The sequence below is a fragment of the Leucopleurus acutus genome, assembly GCF_964270905.1.
Source record: "Leucopleurus acutus genome assembly, chromosome: 16".
Taxonomy (NCBI): domain Eukaryota; kingdom Metazoa; phylum Chordata; class Mammalia; order Artiodactyla; family Delphinidae; genus Leucopleurus; species Leucopleurus acutus.
The window spans coordinates 5,280,900-5,305,432 of NC_139158.1; the positions used below are offsets into that span (position 1 = coordinate 5,280,900).

Here is a 24,533-nt window from a genome sequence, read left to right on the forward strand (position 1 = left end):
GGCCTTGGTCTGTCGTGCAAATATGGCTGAAATCTTATTTAGCAAACACACAACCAAAATCTTGAGGAGACAACCAGCTCTTACCATGCTTCTTCTCTCGATCATGGGTGAAGGCAGAGGCGTTCCAGACATTGGGGTGGAGATTGGGGTCTTAATTTCTTCGATCATATTCATGATTTTCTCTGGTACTTTGGTGGCATCACCACATGTTTCTTGCCACTTAGGCAGTTTGGAATTGATCAATTCTGCAGACTATAAATTCAAAAGAAACAAAACCAAAGAGAAACGTGTACTGTTGGAAGGACTGACACAAATTACAACTACTACTAATGTATTCCTGGCTTACCACTGGAAGTGTGGGAGCTATGAGTTCAATTCAGTGAGGAGCTTAAGCACCTATGGGGATCTGCTGTGTCTTATTTGCTGAGGATGTAGGCTCCTGTTCTAAAGGAATTTACATCTCCCTCAGGGTGAATACAGAGTTCAAGACTAATACAAGGATTGTACATGATTCAGAAGAAGTTCAAAAACTAAAAGGGAAGGCGGATCAATCCGTCTTAATCCCCATGTTTCCCCGCGGTCCCAGAACTGCCAATCCCCGCTGTCTTCCTCCCACAAGAAGTACCTCTGACCGAGCGACAGGACCAAGAGTGGACTCTGTTTGTGTGTGTACGTTCGTGTGCACTAAACACTGTCCTAAGTACTTCATCCTTGTTAATTCACTGCATCTGCCCCACAATCCTAAAGTAGGTACCATTCTCATCCCCATTTCACAGATGAGGAAACTGAGAACTTTGAGAGGCTAAGTAACTGGTTAACACAGCCTTCCGTGGTAGATCCAGGACCCTGAGGTTTCAACTACTGGGACCTCAGGGAAACCGGACTGGCGTGTTAGAGGAGTGAATCAGACCTGCCCTGAGAAGTTCCTCTACGGGGACAGAGGGACTAGAAGCAGAGCGTGGTGGGTCTCCAGAGTCGGGGGCAGTGTTGAGGGGAAGCCCCGCCCACAGGCCGGCTGGGGCTCTGGGGCAGGCAGACCATGGGCTTTGCAGAAAAGCTGGATTGCAGAACAGAGAGATGCAGAAGTACAGCGACGAGACCCCTTAGCCCCAGAGGCAGAGGCATCTGTCCTGGTTCCCACAGCCTGGCTCTTCCTCCAACTGGACTCCCAGACTCCCCGGAGCCTTTCCGAGAACCCCTTTTTCCAGGGCGGCAATCTAGTTGGAAAAGGGAAGCAGGGGATCTTTTTTGAAACTATTTTCATAACAACCACACTGTTTTTCATCTAGGCTCTGTGTCCATCAGAAGTGGGCTGGGGGAGTTGGTGTAAATCCTAAGCCCCGCCCCTCACACCACCCTGTCCCCTGCCTGTGACGCAGACACACCGTGGACCAACTACTAAGCCTGCTTCATCCAGGACTGGGATCAGGGAAGGCACAAAAACGGTTTCAGAGACTTGAAGAGACTTCTGCTAGGGAAAGGAGATCTGGCTTGCGTCACACTAAAAAACGTAATAGAGACTCAAGGTTAAGTGTAAGAAAGACTGTCAACAACTAGAGCTCTCTGGAAATAGGCCATGTTGCCTCACGACACAGCAAGGACCCCATTGCTGGGGGGTGGTGTCACCACAGAGAGCTTCAAGGTTGCTTCTGTGCCCCTCCGGCCCACGACCCTGCCCCAATAGGACAGTGTCACCATGGAAACATTAGTACGTATGCACTGGTGACAAAAGCGATCATCTAATGCAGCATATTTTTCTTTCCTGTAACAACCTGAGACCTTAGGTATTTAGATTTGGTAGCTGAATATTCCTTAAAGTTGCAAAAACTTTATGGAATATGTAACCTGTGATATATGCATACGTACAAGTCCAAGTTTTCTTTCCCCCTGAAAAGAGGAAGTTGCACTATATTCAAGCTCTTACAAAGCTTCTCATATCACGGAGTGCTCTCTAAATTACTTTATTATGAATAACAATGAATATTTGACTTCAGTCAATGCTAGTTCTGGATGCTTACATAAGCCCAATAGAATTCATAATTTAAAAAACAAAAAAAGAGAGGAAAGGAAATTTAACACACGGTTTGTAATGATTCCTGGAAATATAACCTCACAACTGCATGCGATGAGGGAGAGGGATAAATCCAGTCACGCAGCTGATGCGACCTTGAATAGACACACAACCTGAGGAGGAGTGAAAAAGGGAGCCCCGACCAGCTGTCCTGAGGCTGTGAATGGGGTCTGTGGCCTGGGATAGAATTTCCAGCAACACCATCTACATGGACCTCCAAGGTGAGCATCTCAGGCCACCCAGGTGGGCTGGACCTGGGGCCTGCTGGGACTCACCCCGTGGTTCTGGGGAAGACACTGATGTTGAAGATGCATCAGAAAGAGTCTGAGAAAAGCTGACTCATGGGTGAGAAAAGGAAAAAAGTGCCATTTCTCAGTTATTCAATAAGTATGAATGTGTTACTAAATTAAACATTATAAACAAGCATTTGACCATTTCATCTATATTTCTAAAAGTTTACACATTCAAGTTGGTCAAAAATTATTTCCTTGGGGAACTTCCCTGGTGGTCCAGTGATTAGGAATCCACCTTCCAATGCAGGGGACGTGGGTTCAATCTCTGGTCAGGGAACTAAAATCCCACATACCATGGGACAACTAAACCCACGCGTTCTAGAGCCCGCGCACTGCGATGAAAGATCCCGCATGCCACAGCTAAGATATCCCGTGTGCCGCAACTAAGACTCAATGCAGCCAGATAAATAAATAAATAACTATCATAAAAAATCTATTTCCTTGTAATCTTCTCCCTGGCAAAATAAGCCTTTCGCTTTATATCTGGGCACTTATGGAAGGTGAAGCATTTCAAGGGCATTTAAATATGAATAAAATTAGTCCTCACAACGCAATTTGCCACCACACCCACCTGTAAGTGATACTGATGAATGTGATTTGCGAAGCTGCAGTGTTTGTCAACTAGGAAGCAGAAGCGCCTTTTCTCTTCAAGTAGAGCTTCTTTGCAACCATCTGCAATAAATTTCTGGATTTCATTCTGGCGAGAAGTGATGGTTTCTACATACTAGGAAAATAAATAGTAATTATACAAGTATGACATGAGGAATCAAATAGTTACACAGCCTGACACTTATCTTCTCCCATCTTTATGCTTGGTTTATTTTGATAATGGAGTAAGTGCTAAATGCAGATAAACGTTAGACAAAACGACGTACTTGTAACCTGATCTGAGCAGATGGCAAATTCTCATTAAGATCCCTGACTCATGCTTGGAGAGAAGTTGCCAAAGGCCTTACATTCCACTGGGTAATTTGCACAAAATATTACTTTGTAATCCAGGGATATGATTATGTTTTACTGGAAAATCGTGGGACCAAAAAGTTCAGAACCAGAAAGTTCAAGTTCAAATCCCAGTTCCAAGTGCCAACCATGTGACTTAACCTAACCCTCACTTTCCCCATCTGTAAAATGGAGATAGTAATGCTTATACTGGGGAGTCCCTGACCCTCCCTGAGTTGGGAGAAAATGCCAATGCTCTTGACTAATTATTAACTTAACTCCGGGCAACTCTGCGGCCTTCAGCTCCTACCAAGTCGAAATGCTTATTTTTAACTTTCAACAGCAGAACAGTGACGGATGAAGTATAGACTGACTGAGGTGAGCACGCTTCCCCGTTAACTGTACAAATCATCAACCCCAAAATAAAGTAAAATAGTGCTGAAAAGTTCACCTCCATCTCCTTGTGTTCATATTTGAGTGCATTTCGTCCTCCTTGACTTTTTCTTCTGATCTTCTTCAATTCAGCTTGAGATTTCTCCAAAGAATCTAATTTATTCCTGTGTTCTGCTTGGTATCTTTTGAGAGTCGCCTGTAAGTTAAACATTGCACTTATTTTTACTGCAGCACCAGGCAGTGTCAGGCGGTTACTCTTGCTGCGTTTCCACTGGGCGTGGTGGCAAAAGGCCCACGCTTCGTGCTGCCCTGCCTGGCTGCAGGTATCCCCACTTCACACCACCCCACTCCGCTCCTTCGACTTCAATGTCCTGTCCTAAAGTTCCCCGTTTGTATGATGAGCCCCTGACCAGAAGGGCAGCTTCTCGGAGGAAAACAATGTCGTTTCTTTCTTTTATTCCTTTTTTCTCCAAGGTTTTTGGACACTGGGTGGCCTGTAAGTGCTTTGGTGAATAAATGAACAATATCAACTCACACACTCCTGACTGTTTTATGACTTAACGATTTCAAGAAACAGAATGAACAAGAGCCATCACTTCCGGTGATTCTGAGGGCTGTGAAACAGAGTGTTCTGGAGCCTCACAGACCTGGGTTAGAATTCTGGCTTCATCCCTCATTTCCTGTGTGATCTCAGCAATTACTTAATTTTTCTGAAATCCATGCTTACCCTCTAATCTGTACAGTGGGGATATAGTAAGAGTACCTATGTTACAGAGTTTCTGTGGGGATAAAAATCAGACAATGCACGTAAAGGGCTTGGTATTACATCCTCCGGGCCACAGAGCACGTGCACGCAGGGCAGCAGGACGACTTCAGGGTGACCCCCACCGCTTAGTGCCATGCGGGGCTTGTGAAGAAGGGGAGCTTCGGGCGGCCAAGGAAGCAGCTACTGTGCAGCAGAAAGGCGAGGCGGAAGGAGCAAACTGCTGGAATCGACACTGCCGTAGGGCAACAGGGGAGAGACACCACGATGGGACCGGGGCCCCAGGGAGCTCCAGACGGCGTCCTCCCACACGGCTCACGTCCACAAGTGTCGGTTTGTGAAAGCAACAGCTGCACTAACGCAGATGCAGGTGTCATCCACATATGCATGTTCCTTGAAAACAATGTTTTCCAGAAGTGTATGATTCCCTGCAGGATTTCCTGCTATGCTTTTTAGTAAAGATCCCAAGTGTTAGCACTTGGCCCACTCAGCCCAAAGGGACCTTGTCGGTGTTATGCGGCTGTGTACACACTCGACGGCCAGCTCCATCATACCTGCTGCTGCCGAGTCAGCAGTGGGGGAAGTTGTCCTCGAGCTCAGCCATCAGGCAAGTGCAGCCTTCGCGAGAGCTGGGCCCCCGGCCCCGGGCCACCTCCACCTACGGGAGGTGGAGCAGGACTAGGTACTCACGTTCATATATTTTACATCAAGCTCTGTCTTCTTCTCCAGCTCATGGATAATCTCCTTATGGAATTTTCTGAACTGTTAACACAAGGAAATGAAAAATTCAGACCAGGTTTGAGACTTGAAGTGAAATAAAATTTAAAAATAAGTATATTTGGTAAATATAAAAACAGTTCACATACATTTTCATCAAGCCTCTCGTTGAGTTTCTTGTGGATACTCGAAATCTCTATGAGAACGTGGCCTGTGGACAAAACCAGGTACGTAAGGGCAAAAAGCCACTGCGTGGTTTTTGTAAAGATATGAAGGGAAGTAAAGTGGTGGATGAAGCCCAGTCCCTGGCTGCTCCCAGAGCAGGTGGGCACCAGCCCCGTGGCACTGGGAACACCGGCTGCGTCCTGACAGCGGGGGTGGGTCAGATGGACACAGCTGACAGCAAACTTACTCCACAACATCGTTCATCAAAAGCTCGCCAACTTTTGTCTTTAAACTCACGTTGTTCTCTTGCCATTTACTCATTCCCTAAGCTGAATCCTATTTATCTGGTTTAATTGTTAAATTCTCTTACAAGAGATTATTTTGGTCATTATAGTACTAACTATAGGAACAAATGACTTATTTTCATCTAATCCTGGGTAATCTGATTATCTGTCAGGCATAAAAGACAGAGGTTATTTTCTCTTCCTCACATTAGTTCTCGTATCATTCTGGAAAATCTCAACACCACGGGAAACTGCAGCAGGGACAGTGTTCTGCCTCGCGTCTCCTGGGGCTACACCGTTCTCTGAAATGACTGCACAGAAGAGAATGTTCTGGGACAAAGGAGTGTTGCTCCAAAAAAGCAGTGAGATGACCACTTGATTTGCAAAGCACATGTCCTGCGGCTCGCGTCAGGGCGCTGCCTCCCCGCTTCTAAAGGTGAACAAGAGCCCCCCTGCCAACTTCTCTACAGGAACCAAATGGGTCTGATACCCAAAAACTGGGAGCGAAAGAGTTATTTGGAACCACCACCAAATCATCCCAAACCACAAAACATGCCGAGCGGACCATCCTACGGTTCGGTGGGCAGATAAAAAGGAGTTCTTTGGGCAAACTGAAAGGCTGTGGATGAGGGGGAATGAAAAGGACGAGTATGGTAGACACAGGGGAAGAGGAAAAGATTACTGATTAGACTCTGGCTTCAGCGAGCACCTCTATGCAAATGACTTTAGTAGGCCCAGTTCTGGAAACACCTGAAGACATCTGACTCTAAGGGGGCAGCCCAGGCTCTCCCCCATCTTCTGACTCAGAAATTCTGCCCGTCCTGAACATGTCCACCTGGATGTCCCACTAGTCGCCCCGTATTCAGCAGGCCTACGAGTGAATCCCACCCCGCCTTCATTGTCTCTAATACCAGCTCTTGGCTGCCAGCCAGCCAGTCATGAGGGGTCGACACCCCGCCTACGCCCAATGACAGACTCATTCCCCCGTGCCATCACTTGGGCACCTCCGGCATGGAACCATGCCTCTTACTCATCCTGCTTCCTTGGGCAACAAATGTGCCAGCCCTCCCCTACCCAGGAGAGAAGGCACGTGGGGATGACGTGAAGTCGATGTTCACTCGATGACCTGTTCTAGGAGAGGTGGGCAGGGGTCTCCCCAGGCCCTCTGCCCCACATGTTTACACCTGCCAGTTGGACCTCTTAGGAGGCGCCCTCCTCCTTCAAGCTCTTATTTCTCATGACTCCCAGCTTGTTCTCTTCTGGATCTCCTCCCTCACAGGTGCCAGGGATCTTTCCAAATCTACATGTAAAATGTCACTCCCTCCCATGGGGTCCCAGATAAAACAACTCCTTGGCCTGAAGCCCACCATGAGCAGTGTTGCTTAAAATAACCATCGTGGGTGGTGGGGACAGAGAATCTCCTGGAAGGATATAACCATGTTAATAGGTTATAGGTACATGTAAGTCCCTAAGCACCATGTGATTCTAGGAACATCTGCTGGATAAGCATGAGAGCGAGGGCAGACACGTCCCCAGCACTGATGGTCCACGTGCCAGGGTATCAAGGTACCCACTCTACACCCTCAGTGACACTGACTCCATTTATCCCATAATTCAGTTCTCCTAAAGCTCAACATGAAACAAATAAACCAGAGTTCTTCACAAAGGAAGCCTTTATATGACCAAGAATATAATTACATTAATATGTCATTTCATATATTAAAATAATCTGAGTTACCTTCACATCTATTTTAAACCCGTAACTCTGAGTTGGAGATGAAAAATAAACAACAACAACAAAAACTTCAATTAATTGAAAATCAAGCACTCTATCCTGGGCAAATCAGATCTACTTAAAAAAGAAAAAGGTCTAAAAATAATTTTGCTTAAATCATTCAGAGTGATTCAGGCTAGTAGCAAAGTGTTCACATTTTTTTTTTCATGTTGTCATGAACTTAATTTTTACAACCTTATATAACATGGACCTCTGAGAAGCGTGTCAAAAGTATGTGCTTGTGCAGTGCCCTCGGGAACGCCAGCGCTGCTAAAGCCGCCAGCGCTGCTAAAGCCGGCGCTCTGGCCTGAGGGCCCCGGCCACCCGAGCCCTCTACTCACTCTCCCCCTCCCGTCCACAGTCTCTCCCCGCCCCGCAGGCGCCCAGTGAAAAGGCCCAGTGAAACAGCCCATTCACTCTGCGGGCAGAGACGGAACACCTGACCTTCCCCCCTGTTATTCCTGTCCCTCACAGTTCGTGGAATTTAAATGCCAACCTCATAGCAGCAGCCACTGAGTCCTCAGTCATAGAAAGGATTAAAAAACATCTTTACTGTGATTTTGCAAGCTGCCAAAAGAGTATCTTGAAACAGAAAATGAAAACAGCCTTTATGTTCAATCTACAGAAGTTTATTCTTAACATAGCAAGTGTTACTTTATGTCTGAAATGTGGTATCGCACGTTTTACTCTTAGCCCTGTAACCTACTTTTTCATAAATTACATTTGGGAAGAAAAAAAATTTTTGAAACGAGAGGGTGCAGTCGAGAAAGCACGGCCCAGATTCTAATGGAGCAGAACTAAGTAAACGTCTAAACAGGAATCAGAGTGTTGATCCCAGAAATTACAGCACCGTATGTACTGGATCAACCATTTCCTTTTTTCCCTTTTAGGTCCTGAGTCAATATTTTGGGAAGAAACTCATAGTAAGTACAGTAATGTAATTCGGTCTGAATAAATTATTTTCTTAAATAACAATATTAAGGGAATTTAAAAATATACAAATTTTTCAAAATCATGAACTTGATACAACTAAAAGTCAATGTCTACCATCAATTTTTCTCTAAAATTCATACAAATAATAGCTCCTCATGGTATCACTCTAATTTTAGGAACTATGAACAAATATGTCCAACATTTTGGACAATACTGTATGAAGATACACATTTAGCCAATAGGCAGTAGGGACTTTAAAAGTTAAACAAAAATTAAAAAATATTACTAGTATGAACACAAAGAAAGTTTTCATCTGAAATATAGGTTAGTCATTGGACTATTAATATATTTTCAACTAGATAATTCTTCATCAATTCACAGTATAAATTTAGAGGAACCAGATGGACACTACTAACAGACGTGAGTAGCACAGAACGTGTAGGCATAAATATTCTTTTTCATTTATATTTGATTGTGGATAATCAGAACATTTATTATTTCCAGATAGCACACAGCAGTGACAGGCGCACACTACTTCCTCCGTGTGACTTTGAGTGGAACCAGACAATAAAACGACAAGATGGAAGCCAACCCACTACTGGCCTAAAGTTACACTGTATGGATGAAAGGAAAACTGATAGAAAAAATGTCACTGGAAAAAGGATATACTTTTTCTGAGAGTTTTTCAAATACCCAGTGTGATGCAGAGAAAATATAATGAAAGTAAAAGCAAATTACACATAGATGGGATACGTTAAAAAACACAAGTATGTACTCAGGGTCACCAACACTGTTAGCAGAGTCGGAGTAGTACCCACCAACATGTGACCCAGCGAGGTGCTCTTCTCTCATCAGTATTGAAATTGTGCAAATAAACAATGTGCACATAGGCACAATGCCAAGTCAGTGATAGGGTGAGCATTTCATCCAACGTTCCTCCAAAGTCTAGCTTTTGACTTACCCAATCATAGTTCTACAGTTCTAATTAACACCTTGCATGGAGACTATAATTATTCTACCATTGATCATGATTTATCCCATCTGATGAAAACAAGTGAGACAAACTGAAGTTATACAACAGAATTATATAGTGTTCCAAAGTTCTTTCATTGTCAGAAATGAAAGTAAAGTGCCAAGTAACAACTGACTTTGATAAGAAAAGATGCATGGTGAAATCTCCAGGGTAGCCACTAAAAGAATAAAGTTCATATAACTATCAAGCTAACAGAGAGGAGAAAAAATAGTCAAAAAGAGGACTAGAGAAGAAATTAACATAGGACAGAGAGTAGAAAGCAAAAGTAATTACACTGGAGGTAAATGGAGTATACAGTTTAATTAAAAGACAAAGATTGTTAGGATTAAAAAAACAACACCCGGGGCTTCCCTGGTGGCCCAGTGGTTTAGAGTCCACCTGCCGATGCAGGGGACACGGGTTCGTGCCCCAGTCCGGGAAGATCCCACATGCCGTGGAGCAGCTGGGCCTGTGAGCCATGGCCGCTGAGCCTGCGCGTCTGGAGCCTGTGCTCCGCAACAGGAGAGGCCACGACAGTGCGAGGCCCGCGTACCGCAAAAAAAAAACAAACCAACACCCCACTATATTCTGCTTACAAGAAACACACTTAAATACAGAAAGGTTGAGAGTAAAAGGATGGAATCAGATACATGGCAAACACTAACCAAAAGAAAGCTGATGCCGGTACATTAAGACCAAACAAAGAAGACAAAATAGTCAAAGAAGGCAAGAAGCATTATTAGAGATAAAGCAGTCATTTCATAATGGCAAAAGGTTCAATTCATCCGGAAGATAGAAAAATTTTGTATTTGTGTGCATCTCAATGTAGTCTCAATGTTTCTAAACCAAAACTGAATTATAAAAAAGAAACAGATAAATCAATAGCCATCATAGGAGATTGTAATATATCTCTCTTAGTAAACTGATAGAACAAGCAGACAAAAAAATCAGTACAGATACAAATGACTGAATAATGCAATAAAGAAACTTGATCTAGTGAACATATTAATACTATATAATACATATAAAGAATACATTATCTAAAGCAGAAACTAACACACCATTGTAAAGCAATTATACTCCAATAAAGATGTAAAAAAAAAAAAAGAATACATTACCTCTATATACCCTACATGTAAAGCTTATCCAATAACTTCATTTTAAAGCAAACACAAAATACTAAAAAGGGGGCTTCCCTGGTGGCGCAGTGGTTGAAAGTCTGCCTGCCGATGCAGGGGACACGGGTTCGTGACACGGGTTCGTGCCCCGGTCCGGGAAGATCCCACATGCCGCAGAGCGGCTGGGCCCGTGAGCCATGGCCGCTGAGCCTGCGCGTCTGGAGCCTGTGCTCCGCAACGGGAGAGGCCACAACAGTGAAAGGCCCGTGTACCAAAAAAAAAAAAAAAAAATACTAAAAAGGAACCACAAGAAAGCCTCCTGGTATTTCAGAAAAACTGAAATTATACTTAGAATGTTCTTTAAATGCACCACAATTAAGCTAGAAATCATTAACAAAAAGGTAACTAAAAAATGTCCATATATTGGAAATGAAACAGACTTCTAAATAACCTGTAAGTCAAAGAAGAGAGCACAATGGAAGTTAAAATGATTTTGAAATGAAATGATAAAAGAAAATACAGCATATAATACACGTAAGATGCAACTAAAGCTGTGGTTACAGGTAATTTTATAGCCTCAAAATGCATATATTAGAAAAAAATGAGTGAAAAATCAATGCTCTAAGCACCCATTTCAAGAATTTAATGAAATAATACCCAATAATAAAAAGAAATGAACTAGACATAAAAATATGGATGAATTTCAAACACATTATGCTCAATGAAAGCTACATACTGTATGATTCCATTTATAAAACATTCCAGAAAAGGCAAAACTGACAGTTATCTGATAAACAAATCTGCTTACCCTATTACCCAGCAATTCTACTCCTAGATATTTTTCCCAAATGAGTGCATTTGTTCACCAAGACATGTACAAGAATGTTCACAGCAGTTTTATTCATCATATCTCCAAGTTAAAAACAACCCAAATATCCATCAACATAAGAATGGATAAATCGTGGAATACTCACTCACACAATGGAGGAGCAGGGAGACCTCAAACTGTATGTAAATTCCCCTCAAATCCTTGACTAACACTTAAATTGCACATGCTCAGGGTGAGACTAGGAAATGCAGCAAAAGCAACAGTTGGAAGGTTGGAAAGCTTAGCGGATGTTCTCAGGATACACAGTGTTGGGCATATAGAGTTTGAAATTCAAGGTCTGGTAAACACCACAGGCTTCCCACTGAAACTGAGAAGGGCTATACCTTAGGAATGAGGACTGAGTCACAGGACTACGGGCAAAACCAAAATAGATTCACCAGAAAAAAGTCCAAAATTAAGCCTCCACAAAGTCAGGTGATTCATCAGTAATTTAACTGTCTGCTAGAATAAAACTCCACACTCTTAAGAGGAGGGTAACACAATCCAAAGTCTCTACAATATTTTACCACAATATACAGAATAGGAAAAAAAAAAAAAAAAAATCAGTAGACAGGGTGAATGGTAAAACTACAAACAAACTCTGAACTCTTTTTCCCAAGAGTTAGTATGGTCATTTTTTGGTATTTAAAATATATTTCATAACTCTAATAATAGTTAAGTTTATTTATAACTTATAACAAATATATTAACATATAAATTTATAATATAAAATTATAAATTTATAAAATTTCTAATAATTCCAAAGCTATTTTAGATGTATTATAGGATTGAGAAAGTGTGTAAATATGTTGATGTTACCGGGAGCCAGGGTTCTCAAACATTTCCAAAATACGTAAGTGTAAGTGCATTTGCTCATTTATTTGTGTATGAATATATGTGTGTATACATATATACACATGTCTATTTTTGTGTATGTACACAATATAAGCTATACACATGTATATATTTCCTAGTGCTGTTGGCTGAAAGGACCCCAATGACATCTCAATAGCAATGAGCACACCTAGTACCCAAATCTTGGTTTCTAAAATCATTCCCCACTAAGGGGAAGCAACACTCCTCAGAAAAATGGCTGTGGATTCTGCAGCTGAGGCGTAAAAGGACAAGATGAGCCCAGAACACACTGTTACGCAAAAGAGTAAGGAAGTGCACAGGAATGAATGAACGAATGAATGAGTAAAAGAGTCAGCTCAAAAGAGCTCCTACAGGCCAAACATGGGACAGTTTGAGCACCAAAATAAGGACAGTAATATATTATAAATCATTGAAAAATTCATAGAATCCATGAGACCATAGCAATAATAAATAGATAAATTTAAAAAGAAAGAAATGAGGGAGAAGGGAGGGCTCCTGCTAAAAGTGGAATGCCAAGTGCCAACTGGTCGGTATGAAGGGAATGTTAGAGCTGGAAAATCATCACAGTAGAGTTTGCAACCATCACAGTAAAGACTGGTTCGGGCAAAAATCATTAATAGGTGTTAAATTTAGGATACAAATGTTGATGAGGAATAAGATATTTACATAGTCTGAAAGTAGCAACAGAAAAAAAAGCAACTGTACATTGGAGAAATCAGACAACACCTTCACTGGACAGTCAAAAATAATGCCACAAATGAGAGGCAGGTAACACTGTGTGTCCAAATTGATACTCTGAGCACAAATTGCCTTAGATAGCATTAATATAACCTGAATCTAATCATGAAGACCTGGCATTTGAGAGTTATTATCTTGCGTTCCTGACTATTCATCCCCTTTTAGGGTTTCTGATACAGGGCTATCTCATGCTAGTTCTTTATTGCCAACATTAAATTTATTTGCTTATTGTTGGAGAAGAATAAAATGATTTCATCCTTCTCTGATGGTACATCCACTACTAGCTGATAAAGGTAAGGAAGAGATGAAGAGGTCTGTTGACAGGAGAAATAACATCAATGTTCTACTTATTTAATAGTAAGACCTCTGAAAACCTCGATTTTAGAAAATAGTAGAAATGGCCAAAGATCTGGAAGTGACAAGTCCTCTGAGCCAAACAAAAGCTGTAACCACAAACCTAAACACCACCCCTGCCCCCGACCCCACCAGAGTGGAGTCCCTTTTAGATACAGAACGAACAGAACTTACTTTTATATAAAAGTCTACAAGAGATTGCCTAAAGGATGTTGGTTTTTCATAATAAGAGGCCAGCAGCTACTGCTGATCTCTTAGTGATAGAGCACAAGATCTATAGGAAGAAGAGCTCATGAAGAAGATGAAAGGCTGGTAAAGGAGGCTGGAAAGGGCCGGGGTACTGTGAAAGCTAAAAGATTGAAGCATCTTCAGAAAGTGGGGTCCTCTGGGCTGTCATCACCCACAGAGAACTCAAGGGACACGAAGACTGGGCAAAGGTCAGAGTCTGCCAGAAGTTACAATGATGCCAGACAAGCCTCTTAGCTGTGCACACCTGGGAAGTTACTTAACCTCTCTCCAGGTAATCTCACCTGTATGGTGGTAACTAGAATACTTACTTCACAGGCTTGGGGGAGTGTGATACTTTCTTGTGAGTTGAAGAGAAATACTGGCTGATAAGGTGTGTGCGTCCAGACAGAAGTAGCAAATTAGTTCAATAATGCATGATATATGCCAACAGCATGGGGCCCACACTCCTCAACACGCCATTTTCTGGGTGAGTACTTGTTTTCTAGAAATAAAATCCACATACTAGGTTGCCAACTTGTAACTAGTCACCGTGTTTCATTATTTTTTGCTCCTTATACATATACATCTACATATTCTTTAGTATGCTTTATTGTACTATGTTTAAAATGCTTCGGAATAACTCTTAAAACTTACAGAATGAGAGAAACAGACACCGACCTCTCCTAAACTCATCTCCTCCCTCCCCACCCCCGATTCCCAGGGTCCCCAAAGGAAAAACTGTTACTCTCCTATTATCAAACAGAACACAGTTAGAGAATACACTCTGCTTTCCTCCACCTCACAGCCTTTACAGTACTGTAGTTAAACAGTATCTATCAGGATTGATCCATGATGAGAAGAGATACATCTGACCACTGCGGGTTAGAACAAATTGCAAGGGCACTTCTGGTTTTGCTCCAACGTGTAAAAAGCCTGGAAGTCGTCACTCCCTTACTTACAACAAGAAACAAGCTAAACAAACTGAAAAACAACTCTTAGATTCATCAGAGAATTAAGTTCACAGACGGATGTGGAAAATCAGAGTTTACCAGGAGCAGAGACTGATGCTGGAGCCATGGCTGCCAGGAACCCAAACGGTAACTGAGGATTTGCCGGAGGCTCAGTGTGGACCAGCTTGAGAGTTAAAAACAACAGGCAGCTCACATTTTCATGAGTTTTATCTGTAGCAGGCATCCTTGCCACCAGGTTTTTATTGTTAGGAATGGAGAAAATTCCTCTGGGGCTTCTGGCAGGGGGAGGGAGAAAACGACCGTTTTGAAAAATCTGCCCAGAGTTGTTCTGTTCTTGTTCTGTTCTGTGTAAGGAAGGCTAGCCCTCCAGGGAAACACTTTTCCTCAGCTTTATCTGATCTGGGGAAGGACAACTAGGTACCTGCAGCCCCTCTAGCCTTCCTGTCTCAATTAAGGGGAGGGGAAAAAAGGCTAAGAAACTCTTCCTAAGGTCACATCCCAGATACTGTGGCCCACTGTAAAAACCAAAAATACCCAACAAAACAAAACAGAACAATGGAGATTTAAACGTGAGATTATAGAATGGTCCCCCTCTCCAATATTTTACCACCACATCACCCATCAACAGGACTCCGGGATAATAACAGTGGATTACAACTGACACTCCATTTAGAAGGATTTTCAAAAGAAACCCAAAGACAACAGGGGAGACAAAGACAATGGAGAAAGGATAGTCCTTTCAACAAAGGATGCTAAACAACTAGACACCCACTTGCAATGAATCTAGACACTGACCTTATACTTTTCACAAAAAGCAACTCAAAATGGAGCATACACCTAAATGTAAAATGCAAAACTATGAAACTTTTAGAAGATAACACCAGAGAAAATACACGACTTTGGTTTAGCAATGAGTTTTTAGATATAATGCCAAAAGCATGATCCATGAAATAAAAAAACTGGTTAAGTTGGACTTCGTTAAAATTACAAACTTATGCTCTACAAAAAACACTGTTAATAGAATGAAAAGAAAAGCCACAGATTGGGAGAAAATATTTGCAACACACATATCTGATAAAGGAAGGACTTCTATCCAAAATACATGTAAAAAATATATAAAGACTGCTTAAAGCTCAACCATAAGAAAACAAACTCAGTTAAAATGTAAGATATACAGATGGCCAATAAGCATATGAAAAGATGATCCATATCATATGATTAGGAAACTGCAAATTAAAACAACAAGATACCACCATACACCTATCAGAATGGCTATAATCCAGAAATCTAACAACACCAAATGCTGAAGTGGAGCAAGAGGAACGGGTGGGAATGCAAAATGGTACAGTCACTTCTCAAGATAGCCTGGCAATTTCTTACAAAGGTAAACAGTCTTATTTGATCTAGCAATTGTGCTCCTAGGTGTTTACCCAAATGACTAGAAATATTATACCTATGGAAAAACCTGTACAGTATATGAATGCCTATAGCAGCTTTATTTATATTGCCAAACCCTGGAAACAACCCAGATGAGTGGATAAACAAACTGTGGTACATCTGTACAACTGAATATTATTCAGGGATTAAAAAGAAACCAGCTATTAAACCATAAAAAGACATGAAGGGAGTTTAAATGTATGTCGTTTAGTGAAAGAAGTCAGTCTGAAAAGGCTGCATAGTACACAATTCCAACTAAATGACATTCTGGAGAAGGCAAAACTACAAAAACAGTAAAAAGATCGGTGACTACCAAGGACTGGTGGGGGGGTGGCTGTTTATACATCTGTCAACCTCATAGAACCCCAATATAACCTATGATCTTTAGTTAATAGTAATGTACCAATACTGGTTCATCGTTTGTAACAAATGCACCACACCAATGCAAGATGTTAAAAACAGGGGAAATAGTGAGTGGGGGAGAGAGTGTGTGTGAGAACTGTGTGAGATCTATTCAATTTTGTATAAACCTAAAACTGCTCTAAAAACTAAAGTCTATTAATTAAAAATAAATTCACAGCAGTCATCTGGAACCTGCAGTGATTAGGAACCAGCACCCTGCTTGGAGGAACACACACGTAGTGAGTGTCTGAATGTTTCTGGCAGTTACACACGGAAGAGAACTTGATCTTCTGATTCCGTTACCTTTGTGCCCCCAAGTGCCTGCCTGGAACACACCGGCCTTAAAAGTCTGGTTGTTAATGAATATACTGACCAAACAAATGAAAGGGTGACTGCCGTGAAGCATGGAAGTTCAGTGATAGCAGGAGAAGAAAACCAGCAAAAGCTGGACCTATCAGAAAGTGGCATCTGTAGTGTTTGATTTTATTGGTATAAATATATTGATTACAGAAATGCCTACAGGGAAAGTGACTTTCGCGGAACTCAAATGCCTGGTCCCTAACGTGTGAGCGCTGGGCATCCATCTGCAGCCACAGCAGAGCCGGCTGGCTCCAGGTGGGGCTGTTTCCATCCTCAGGGCTCCAGGAGCAAGTTCCTGTCATCTTTTGTTTCCTATCACCAAGATTTAGTAACACTGAGGTCCAGTCTCAGAGGCTTCTGAGTCACAAACAAAATAATTTTTTTTTTAAAAAAAAACAAGAGACATATTTGTTTATAAAATTTTCATTTTGCCAAGCAAGAAGCTACAATCCCAGACTCTGTGGGTTCAGTGCTGGACACCTGGCAACCCGAGTTGTGAGGATTAAGTGCCTAACAAGCGGAATGTGCTAAGAGCAAGACACACACTAGACACTCAGTGTTTGATTCCTTCCAGCTTCCTGATAAAAAGTGGGAGAGGAAGGGAGAGACGAGGGAGAAGGGAGGAAGCTGGTATAAACTACTTATTTTGGAAGTTTGGCAATAGAAGAAAAGTGAATTTAGAAGGTAGCTAGAAAAAGAAACATTAAAACATTTTTTTCTTTTTAAGAAACATTTTCTTTTTCTAAATAAGGTCTGCAGAAAGAAAAAATGGAAACTAATAAACCCCGTATGACTGACACACTGAATTAAATTTAAGCTTATGTAAGAATGCTTTTTAAAATAAAATATTACTATTATCCTAACAATAGGACTTAAATCTCAATGGAAATTATCACTAGAAAACCTTCTGGATATTTTAAAATCAAGTCTTTTCAGTTAGGTATAAAGCAAATGCAATCCCACAATATCAGAGATCTAGTCTTCTCAATACCTAAGGTAATACCTAGTAGAGATGTCCCCTCAGAAAATTATAACCAAGTATTATGTCAAGGAGGGTGGAGATTCAGGGCTTAGGTGATAATTCTGTCATTAGATTGATTCAGGAAGCAAACTGAATGTTTATTATCCACTTCATTTTTGATTAGCAATTAAACTAATTTAGCCTACCTGCTGCACATAAGTGCTGTCAAGTTAAACAAAGTACAGCATTTGCAATGAAAATATTTCCCAAGTTGGATTTTAATGTACTACTCTTCTTTTACCTAAAAGAACAATGTGAATTTGTTCAAGTGTATCAATTATATCACACAAATAATTTATCAATTTTGCATCCATATACAGATTATAAGCAGTTGTCTTCTTTACACTGAATGTAAAATACAGCATTAGAAGTTTTCCATAAGTTATTACACCAAGTGAGGTAAATTAACATTAATTATTTATTCTCCTTTTTCATCGATTAGTAGATTAAGGTTAAAATACAACCATTTTGATGCCAACAAAAATGAGAGCAGGTGTGCATTATCAATAATGAATGAAGCTGACAACCAGTTAGTCTTAGGAACCACTAATTGACTGCAGGCATTTTCATTGAAGCTTGAAAAATGCTACATCTGAAAAAATTTTAGGTTCTTTAAAATTATTAAAACAGGACCCCCAAAAACAAAGATGAGGACAATACACAGGTAGAGGAGGCACCAAGAGACAGTTTCCATCCAGTATTACTGAGTAAAACCATCTTAAATTTTTAAGTGAAGAAATTTTTCAAAAGACTATGGTTTTTTATTGTTTTCTTTTAAGGCAACCAGTTCTAATTAGGCAAGTTTAAAAACACAAAATAAAACTGGGCTACTGCTCCCAACTTTTGGATGGAAAGACATTAATCTAAAACCATACTCCCCACGTGGATGTTGGTCAGTCCTATTATGACGTGAATTTAAGGGAGATTCCACAAAATCCAGAATCTATTTTATTATATCTCTTACTCCAAAGGGACAACTGAGCAAACAAGATAACTTGGTGCTTTCACAGTTCAAAAGTATTCCTCACCTTCTTCTACTTCAGACGGCAAGATGACAACTGTATGATCCTCATGGACAGCTTACAGGTGTCAAGTCCTTCCCTTGTGCCAAGCACGGTGCTAGCTGCCTTACAGAAATGGCCTCATTTAGTCCTCACAGCCCAAGAAGAAGTAGCTCTATTACCTCACGGTACAGAAGGGGAAGCTGAGACTTTGAGAGGTTAGATGATTTTCCCCCAAATTACAAAAGTACTAAAGGTGGTGGGGCTGGAATTTGAACTCATGTCCGACCCTGAGCCTGTGCTCTCAACTACTTTGCATCCTCACTCAAATATGCAAAAGGAATTAGATTTTCCCTACCGGGTACCCTAGGACAGAATGATGCCCAGTATGTGTGAATTACAGGGACAGGCATGTGTACCCAACATCCACCAGAACACTTTAATTATTAGGGCTGTTTTAAAATGGAACAGGCTACCTCTGGGGGGGCAGTATCACAGAGGCACGGACGCACTGGGTGAGGGCCGGCCTGGTTGCTTGAAGCCATTTCAGCTCAATGTTTGGTTTGTGCAGGAAGTAAAACCAAAGTAGAGGACTGAATCCCCAAGGCAGCCCATGACAATCAGCCTCCCCACACCTGTCACAGCCCAAACACACCACACACACAGGCCCTAACTCCAAGTCAAACAGAGCGGTCGATGGCCACCTTGCCTGATGCACCTAAACTTTTGAAACAAACTTAAAAAATGCTTTAGGAAAGGAACTAGGGAGGCATAAAAAGATGATGAGCCACTGCAAACGGCAGGGAACCCCACAGCCGGCAGTACAGCTACACTGGGGAAGAACGCTCAGAAAAGGGCTGGGCTGCCAGCCCGACTGGCACGTTACTGTGGCTGTGAGGCTTTATGTGGGGTGGGGAGGGCTGGTCCCTGCATCCCTGGTTCATCTGTATGACGGACATGTAAACAAACAGCCCCCGATACGACCTGGCAAGAATCAAATGAGAACACAGAGGTAAAGCATCTGACTCGCTGTGATGCTTATAACTGTTGGTTTCCTTGCGACTGAGGGAAGCCACAGGGCACATTGCGAGAGCGAAAGAGGGCCCGTCTTGCCCACAGGGATAAAAAGCTACTCGTTCAATGAACTCCGGACCTACGTTTCCAGCTGCTGCCTCAACATTTCCGCTTGGTCTAACAGGCATCCCAAACCTAAGACATCTACGAACAAACCCTGACCCCTCATCCACCACACCCTCTCACAGCTGGCGGCCAGTGCACAGCAAGCCCACTGCCTCTCCCTTCAATCCTAGGCCGACCCAGCATTCTAGCTCACCTGCACTGGGACAACAGCCTCCCAGCCCGTGTCCCTGCTCCCACCCTTCTACAGCCTATTCTTTGAGCAGAGCCAGGAAGAACCTTGCCACTCCGGAGTCCAAAGCCTTCAGAGGCCCCTCACCCTCACCTCAGGTCAAAAGGCAACCTTCTTACCATGACCCACAAGGCCCCACAGGGCCTGGTCCCACCCGCGCAGCCCACCTCCAGCCCTCATCCCCTCCCTCCCCCCATCCTGAACTGCACCTCAACTGACCGGCTTCCCAACTGGGACCCAAGCTCACCAGGCCTCAGGAACGCTGCACTTGCCGGCCTCCACGGAACGGTCTCCTGGGACTGCTCTCCCTCCTGACTGCATGTCCCTGACGCCCCACCCAAACCAGCTGCGCTCACCCCTTTCCTCCATCAGCGGCCCTTCGCCTCATTACTGCCCAGCAAATTAGACCTGTTTACCACCCACTAGAACGCAAGTTCCCAAGAGCAGGGACTTGTACGTACTGATTTATCCCTAAGTGATCAGAACAACGCCTAGCAGAGATGCTCACTGAATTGAGTATACTGTTATTTAAATGAGGAAAGAAAAACTACTGTAGTCCCTTGATTACTGAATATTTGGTTTTATGTGCTTTTCAGAAAACCATAGAAGGACTTTTTTGTTTAGTTAAAGGACAATTTTTCACAAGAGCAAAGAAGAACAAACCCTGTAGTCATCCCACTACCACAATGCTCACCCTCCTCCCCAGCACTGGGACTCCACCTCCGTGCCAACAGAGGAAAATTTAAAGAAGTGAAATGTAGGCAGCCATCAAAATGATGAGTAAATGGATTACTTATGAATTCAAAGAAATATGTGTGGAATGTTAAGTTAAAAAAGCAGTGCCCCCTCAACGTTCATAGCAGCACTCTTTACAATAGCCAAGACATGGAAACAACCTAAGTGTCCATTGACAGATGAATGGATAAAGAAGATGTGGTATATATCAATATATACAATGGAATATTACTCCACCATAAGAAAAAGGAATGAAACAATGCCATTTGCAGCAACACGGATGAACCTAGAGATTATCATACTAAGTGAAGTAAGTCAGACAAAGACAAATATCATACGATGTCACTTATATGTAGAATCTAAAAAAATGATACAAATGAATTTATTTAAGAAACAGAAATAAGACTACAGACATAGAAAACAAATCTATGGTTACCAAAGGGGAAAGCAGGGAGAGGGATAAACTAGTAGTCTAGGATTAGCAGATACAAACTACTATATATAAAATATAGGTACTACTGTATACAGCACACCGAACTACATTCAATATCTTGTAATAAACTATAATGGAAAAGAATCTGAAAAAGAATATATATATATATATATATGACTGAATCACTTTGCTGTACGCCACAAAGTCATGCAACATTATAAATCAACTATACTTTGATTAAAAAAAAAAAGCAGTGCCCAAGATAGTTTATATAGCCACGGGTTTTAATTATTTTAAAACAGACATTTTAAAATAATAAGGAAAGAAACTGTTTCTTAGGTTCATTTTTCAGTAAAAGCATTAATTTTTTAAAAGCTTGAAGTGTATTTTAATACTCATTATAAAACAAGTTCTAAACTTCCTACAGGATTCATAAGTTGTTTTAAAATATTAATATGACGTGGAAAGTTGGGCAGGATTGAGTAGAGAATAAAAGTGAGATATTAAAACATTTAATCATATATATATGAAGAGAAAAAAGAAACCTTAGTATGTCACAAGTTTCTACTGTTATAAAAATGGAAGCTGCTATCAGCTATGGCTTTGAGTTATAAATACCCGAGACATATACACATATTAGCTTCACTGCACTCAAGAGTTACAGGAATAGACTTATTCTGGACACTAAGAGTCCAGTTTTTAGTTGTAAAGAGCATGCCATTTAATTTGCCTTTTTAGTCATCTCATAATTTTTATCTTTGAACTCATGCTCCTAAAATATTAGTCAGCTTTTAATAATGCAAAACTTTTTAGTCCTAATAATATTCTTACTTCAATTTGAAATGAGACATACAAACACAGAATCTGTAGCCTATCACTCAAAGTAATAAGGCTCCAATTCTAACCTACACTCACAATCCTCTCCATGAACCCTGAATCCCAGGCAAACTGAAATATCCCCCGTCCCCTCCACCTGCTCCCTCCACCAGAAACCAACCCCTTCCTACTCAGGATTACAGCATCCCCTGACTCAGTCTGTCTCTACCTCCTCCACCTGCATGTGGGTGTGATTGCCTCCTCCCATGAAGTCCGGTAGCCTTTGTACCTTTTACTCTTGCACTGGGTCCTGTATTAAAGCTATGTATGTATATATTTTCATAATCTCTCTTACTAAGCTGTAGATACCCTGAAGGTGGGGACCAAGCTTATTAATGCTGTAAATGACAGTCATGGTTTCAAGAAAGCCCAGAAAAACCTGATTCATAGAGTTAGAATGCAAAGAGCCCAACACCCTTATCTGATACACTCATTTAGTCCATCAACAAACATTTCTAAGCTCATCCTAGAGCTTACTTCTCACTGAAAGTTTCACTGAGCAGGGCAGTGGTGGCACATTTGTTGTAACTGCTGCCATCTCCCCCTCTGGAACCTCCCTAGAGCAGACACTGCTAAAGGACCATCAGGATACCTCCCCCAGCCTCAGAATCCTTCTCGAGACATTGCTGCAAGCACAGCAGTTCATAGCTCCTTTGCAGGTTTTACAGGAGGACTTGTCCCAAGGTCATTTTCTATACTGAACCAAATGCCGGCTTCCTGTCACTTCCTCTCACTGGATTTCAGGAACAATACACGAGTGACTACACCCTTCTGTTGCACACCCTGTCTTCCAGATTTTAAAGACTACTTTTGTAATTTGTTCCCTGTGTAGAAATCCAACTTTTGTGGAGTCCTCTTTAAGGAGTACAAAATCACAAATTCAAAATTAAGTACAAGGTTTTAAAAGATGTCGTGAAACTGAGAGGCCTTAAAGCTTAAACTCGGAGTCTGTGGGAAACCCTGCACTCACCATGCAATCAACCAACTGGAATTTAACCCCCAGCTTCACTCCTAACTACTTGTGTGAAGTTAGGCAAGTTATTCAACCTAAGTTTTCGTTTTCTTGTTTATAAAATGGGAATGATATCTCCTTCCTCAGAGGACTGCTGTGAGAATTACATGAGGCTCTTGAATTTCCATTAACGCCAACAAAATTCATTAAAGTTTTTTTATATTGAAGTATAATTAACATATCATATTGTATTAGTTTCAGGTGTACAAAATGATACAATGTTTGTATACACTGCAAAACAATCACCACAAGAAGTCGTTACCACCTGTTACTATACAACATTACCAAAACATTTTGTGTGTGTGTGATGAGAATTTTTAAGTTATACTCTCTTGGCAACTTTCAAATATGCACTACCATATTATCGACTATAGTCATCATGCTGTACATTACATCCCAATGACTTATTTTATAACTGGAAGTGTGCACCTCAAAATTCATTTACTGTGTAATTCATTCACTGTGTAATTCATTCTGAGCCGGGCGGGGCCAACTAAAACCCTTCACAGGGGCTGGGAAATGTGTACCACTAGCCTCTTGAATCATTACAGTGTCTATTATATTGTTTTTAGTATAAATTAATTAGGATAGCCCATATATTGGGGCTTCTCAGAAGTGGCATACTTATTTTGGGGGTTTGGCGGTAGAATACACATAACCTAAATTTACCAATAGTGACATTTAGTACATTCACAGTGTTGCACAACCATCCACACTATCCAGTTCATTTCACTACCTGAAAAGGAAACCCTGTACCCATCAAGTAGTTATTCCCCATTCTCCCCTCTCCCCAGCCCCCGGCAATCACCAATCTGCTTTTTGTCTCTTACGAATTTGCTCTAGAACTTTTGTATGAATGGAATCTTACAATACGTGGCCTTTTAATCTGGCTTCTGTCACTTGGCATGTTTTCAAGGTTCATCCATGTTGTAGCATGTGTCAGTACTTCATTCTTTATGACTGAGTAACACCCTACGGTATGGATATACCATATTTTGTTTATCAATTCATCAGCTGCTGGACATTTGGGTTGTCTCCACCCTGTGCCTGCTGGGAATAACGCTAAGATTTTGTATGAGCGTACGTTTCATTTCTCTTGAGGAGACATCTAAGGAATGGAATTGCCGGGTCATAAGGTAAACTCTGTATTTTGAGGAACTGACAGACTCTTTTCCAATGCAGCTGCTCCATTTTACATTCCCACCAGCAATGCACAAGGGTCCCCATTTCTCTACATCTCTGCCAACACATACTATTGTCTCTTTGATTACAGCTGCTGTGGGGTGTGAAGTGGTATCTCATGTGGTTATGATGTGCAAATCCCTAATGGCTAATGGTGTTGACCATCTTTTCATGTGCTCCTTTGTCATCCTTACTTTTTTTTTTCCTT

The 24,533-nt window shown here is 41.6% G+C and overlaps 1 protein-coding gene across 4 annotated transcripts in view; it reads right to left on the bottom strand.

Annotated features, from left to right (window-relative positions):
* The window catches only part of BAIAP2L1 (BAR/IMD domain containing adaptor protein 2 like 1), an 88,670-nt gene that overhangs the window by 23,756 nt on the left and 40,381 nt on the right, over window positions 1-24,533 (bottom strand). For all 4 annotated transcript variants that reach the window (XM_082857315.1, XM_082857314.1, XM_082857313.1 and 1 more), the window contains exons 4-8: window positions 5,326-5,387; window positions 5,150-5,221; window positions 3,755-3,892; window positions 2,936-3,088; window positions 85-252 (exon numbers count right to left, since the gene is read on the bottom strand). In XM_082857315.1, coding sequence (XP_082713441.1) covers window positions 85-252; window positions 2,936-3,088; window positions 3,755-3,892; window positions 5,150-5,221; window positions 5,326-5,387 — 593 coding nt within the window. The remainder of the gene's footprint in view (window positions 1-84; window positions 253-2,935; window positions 3,089-3,754; window positions 3,893-5,149; window positions 5,222-5,325; window positions 5,388-24,533) is intronic.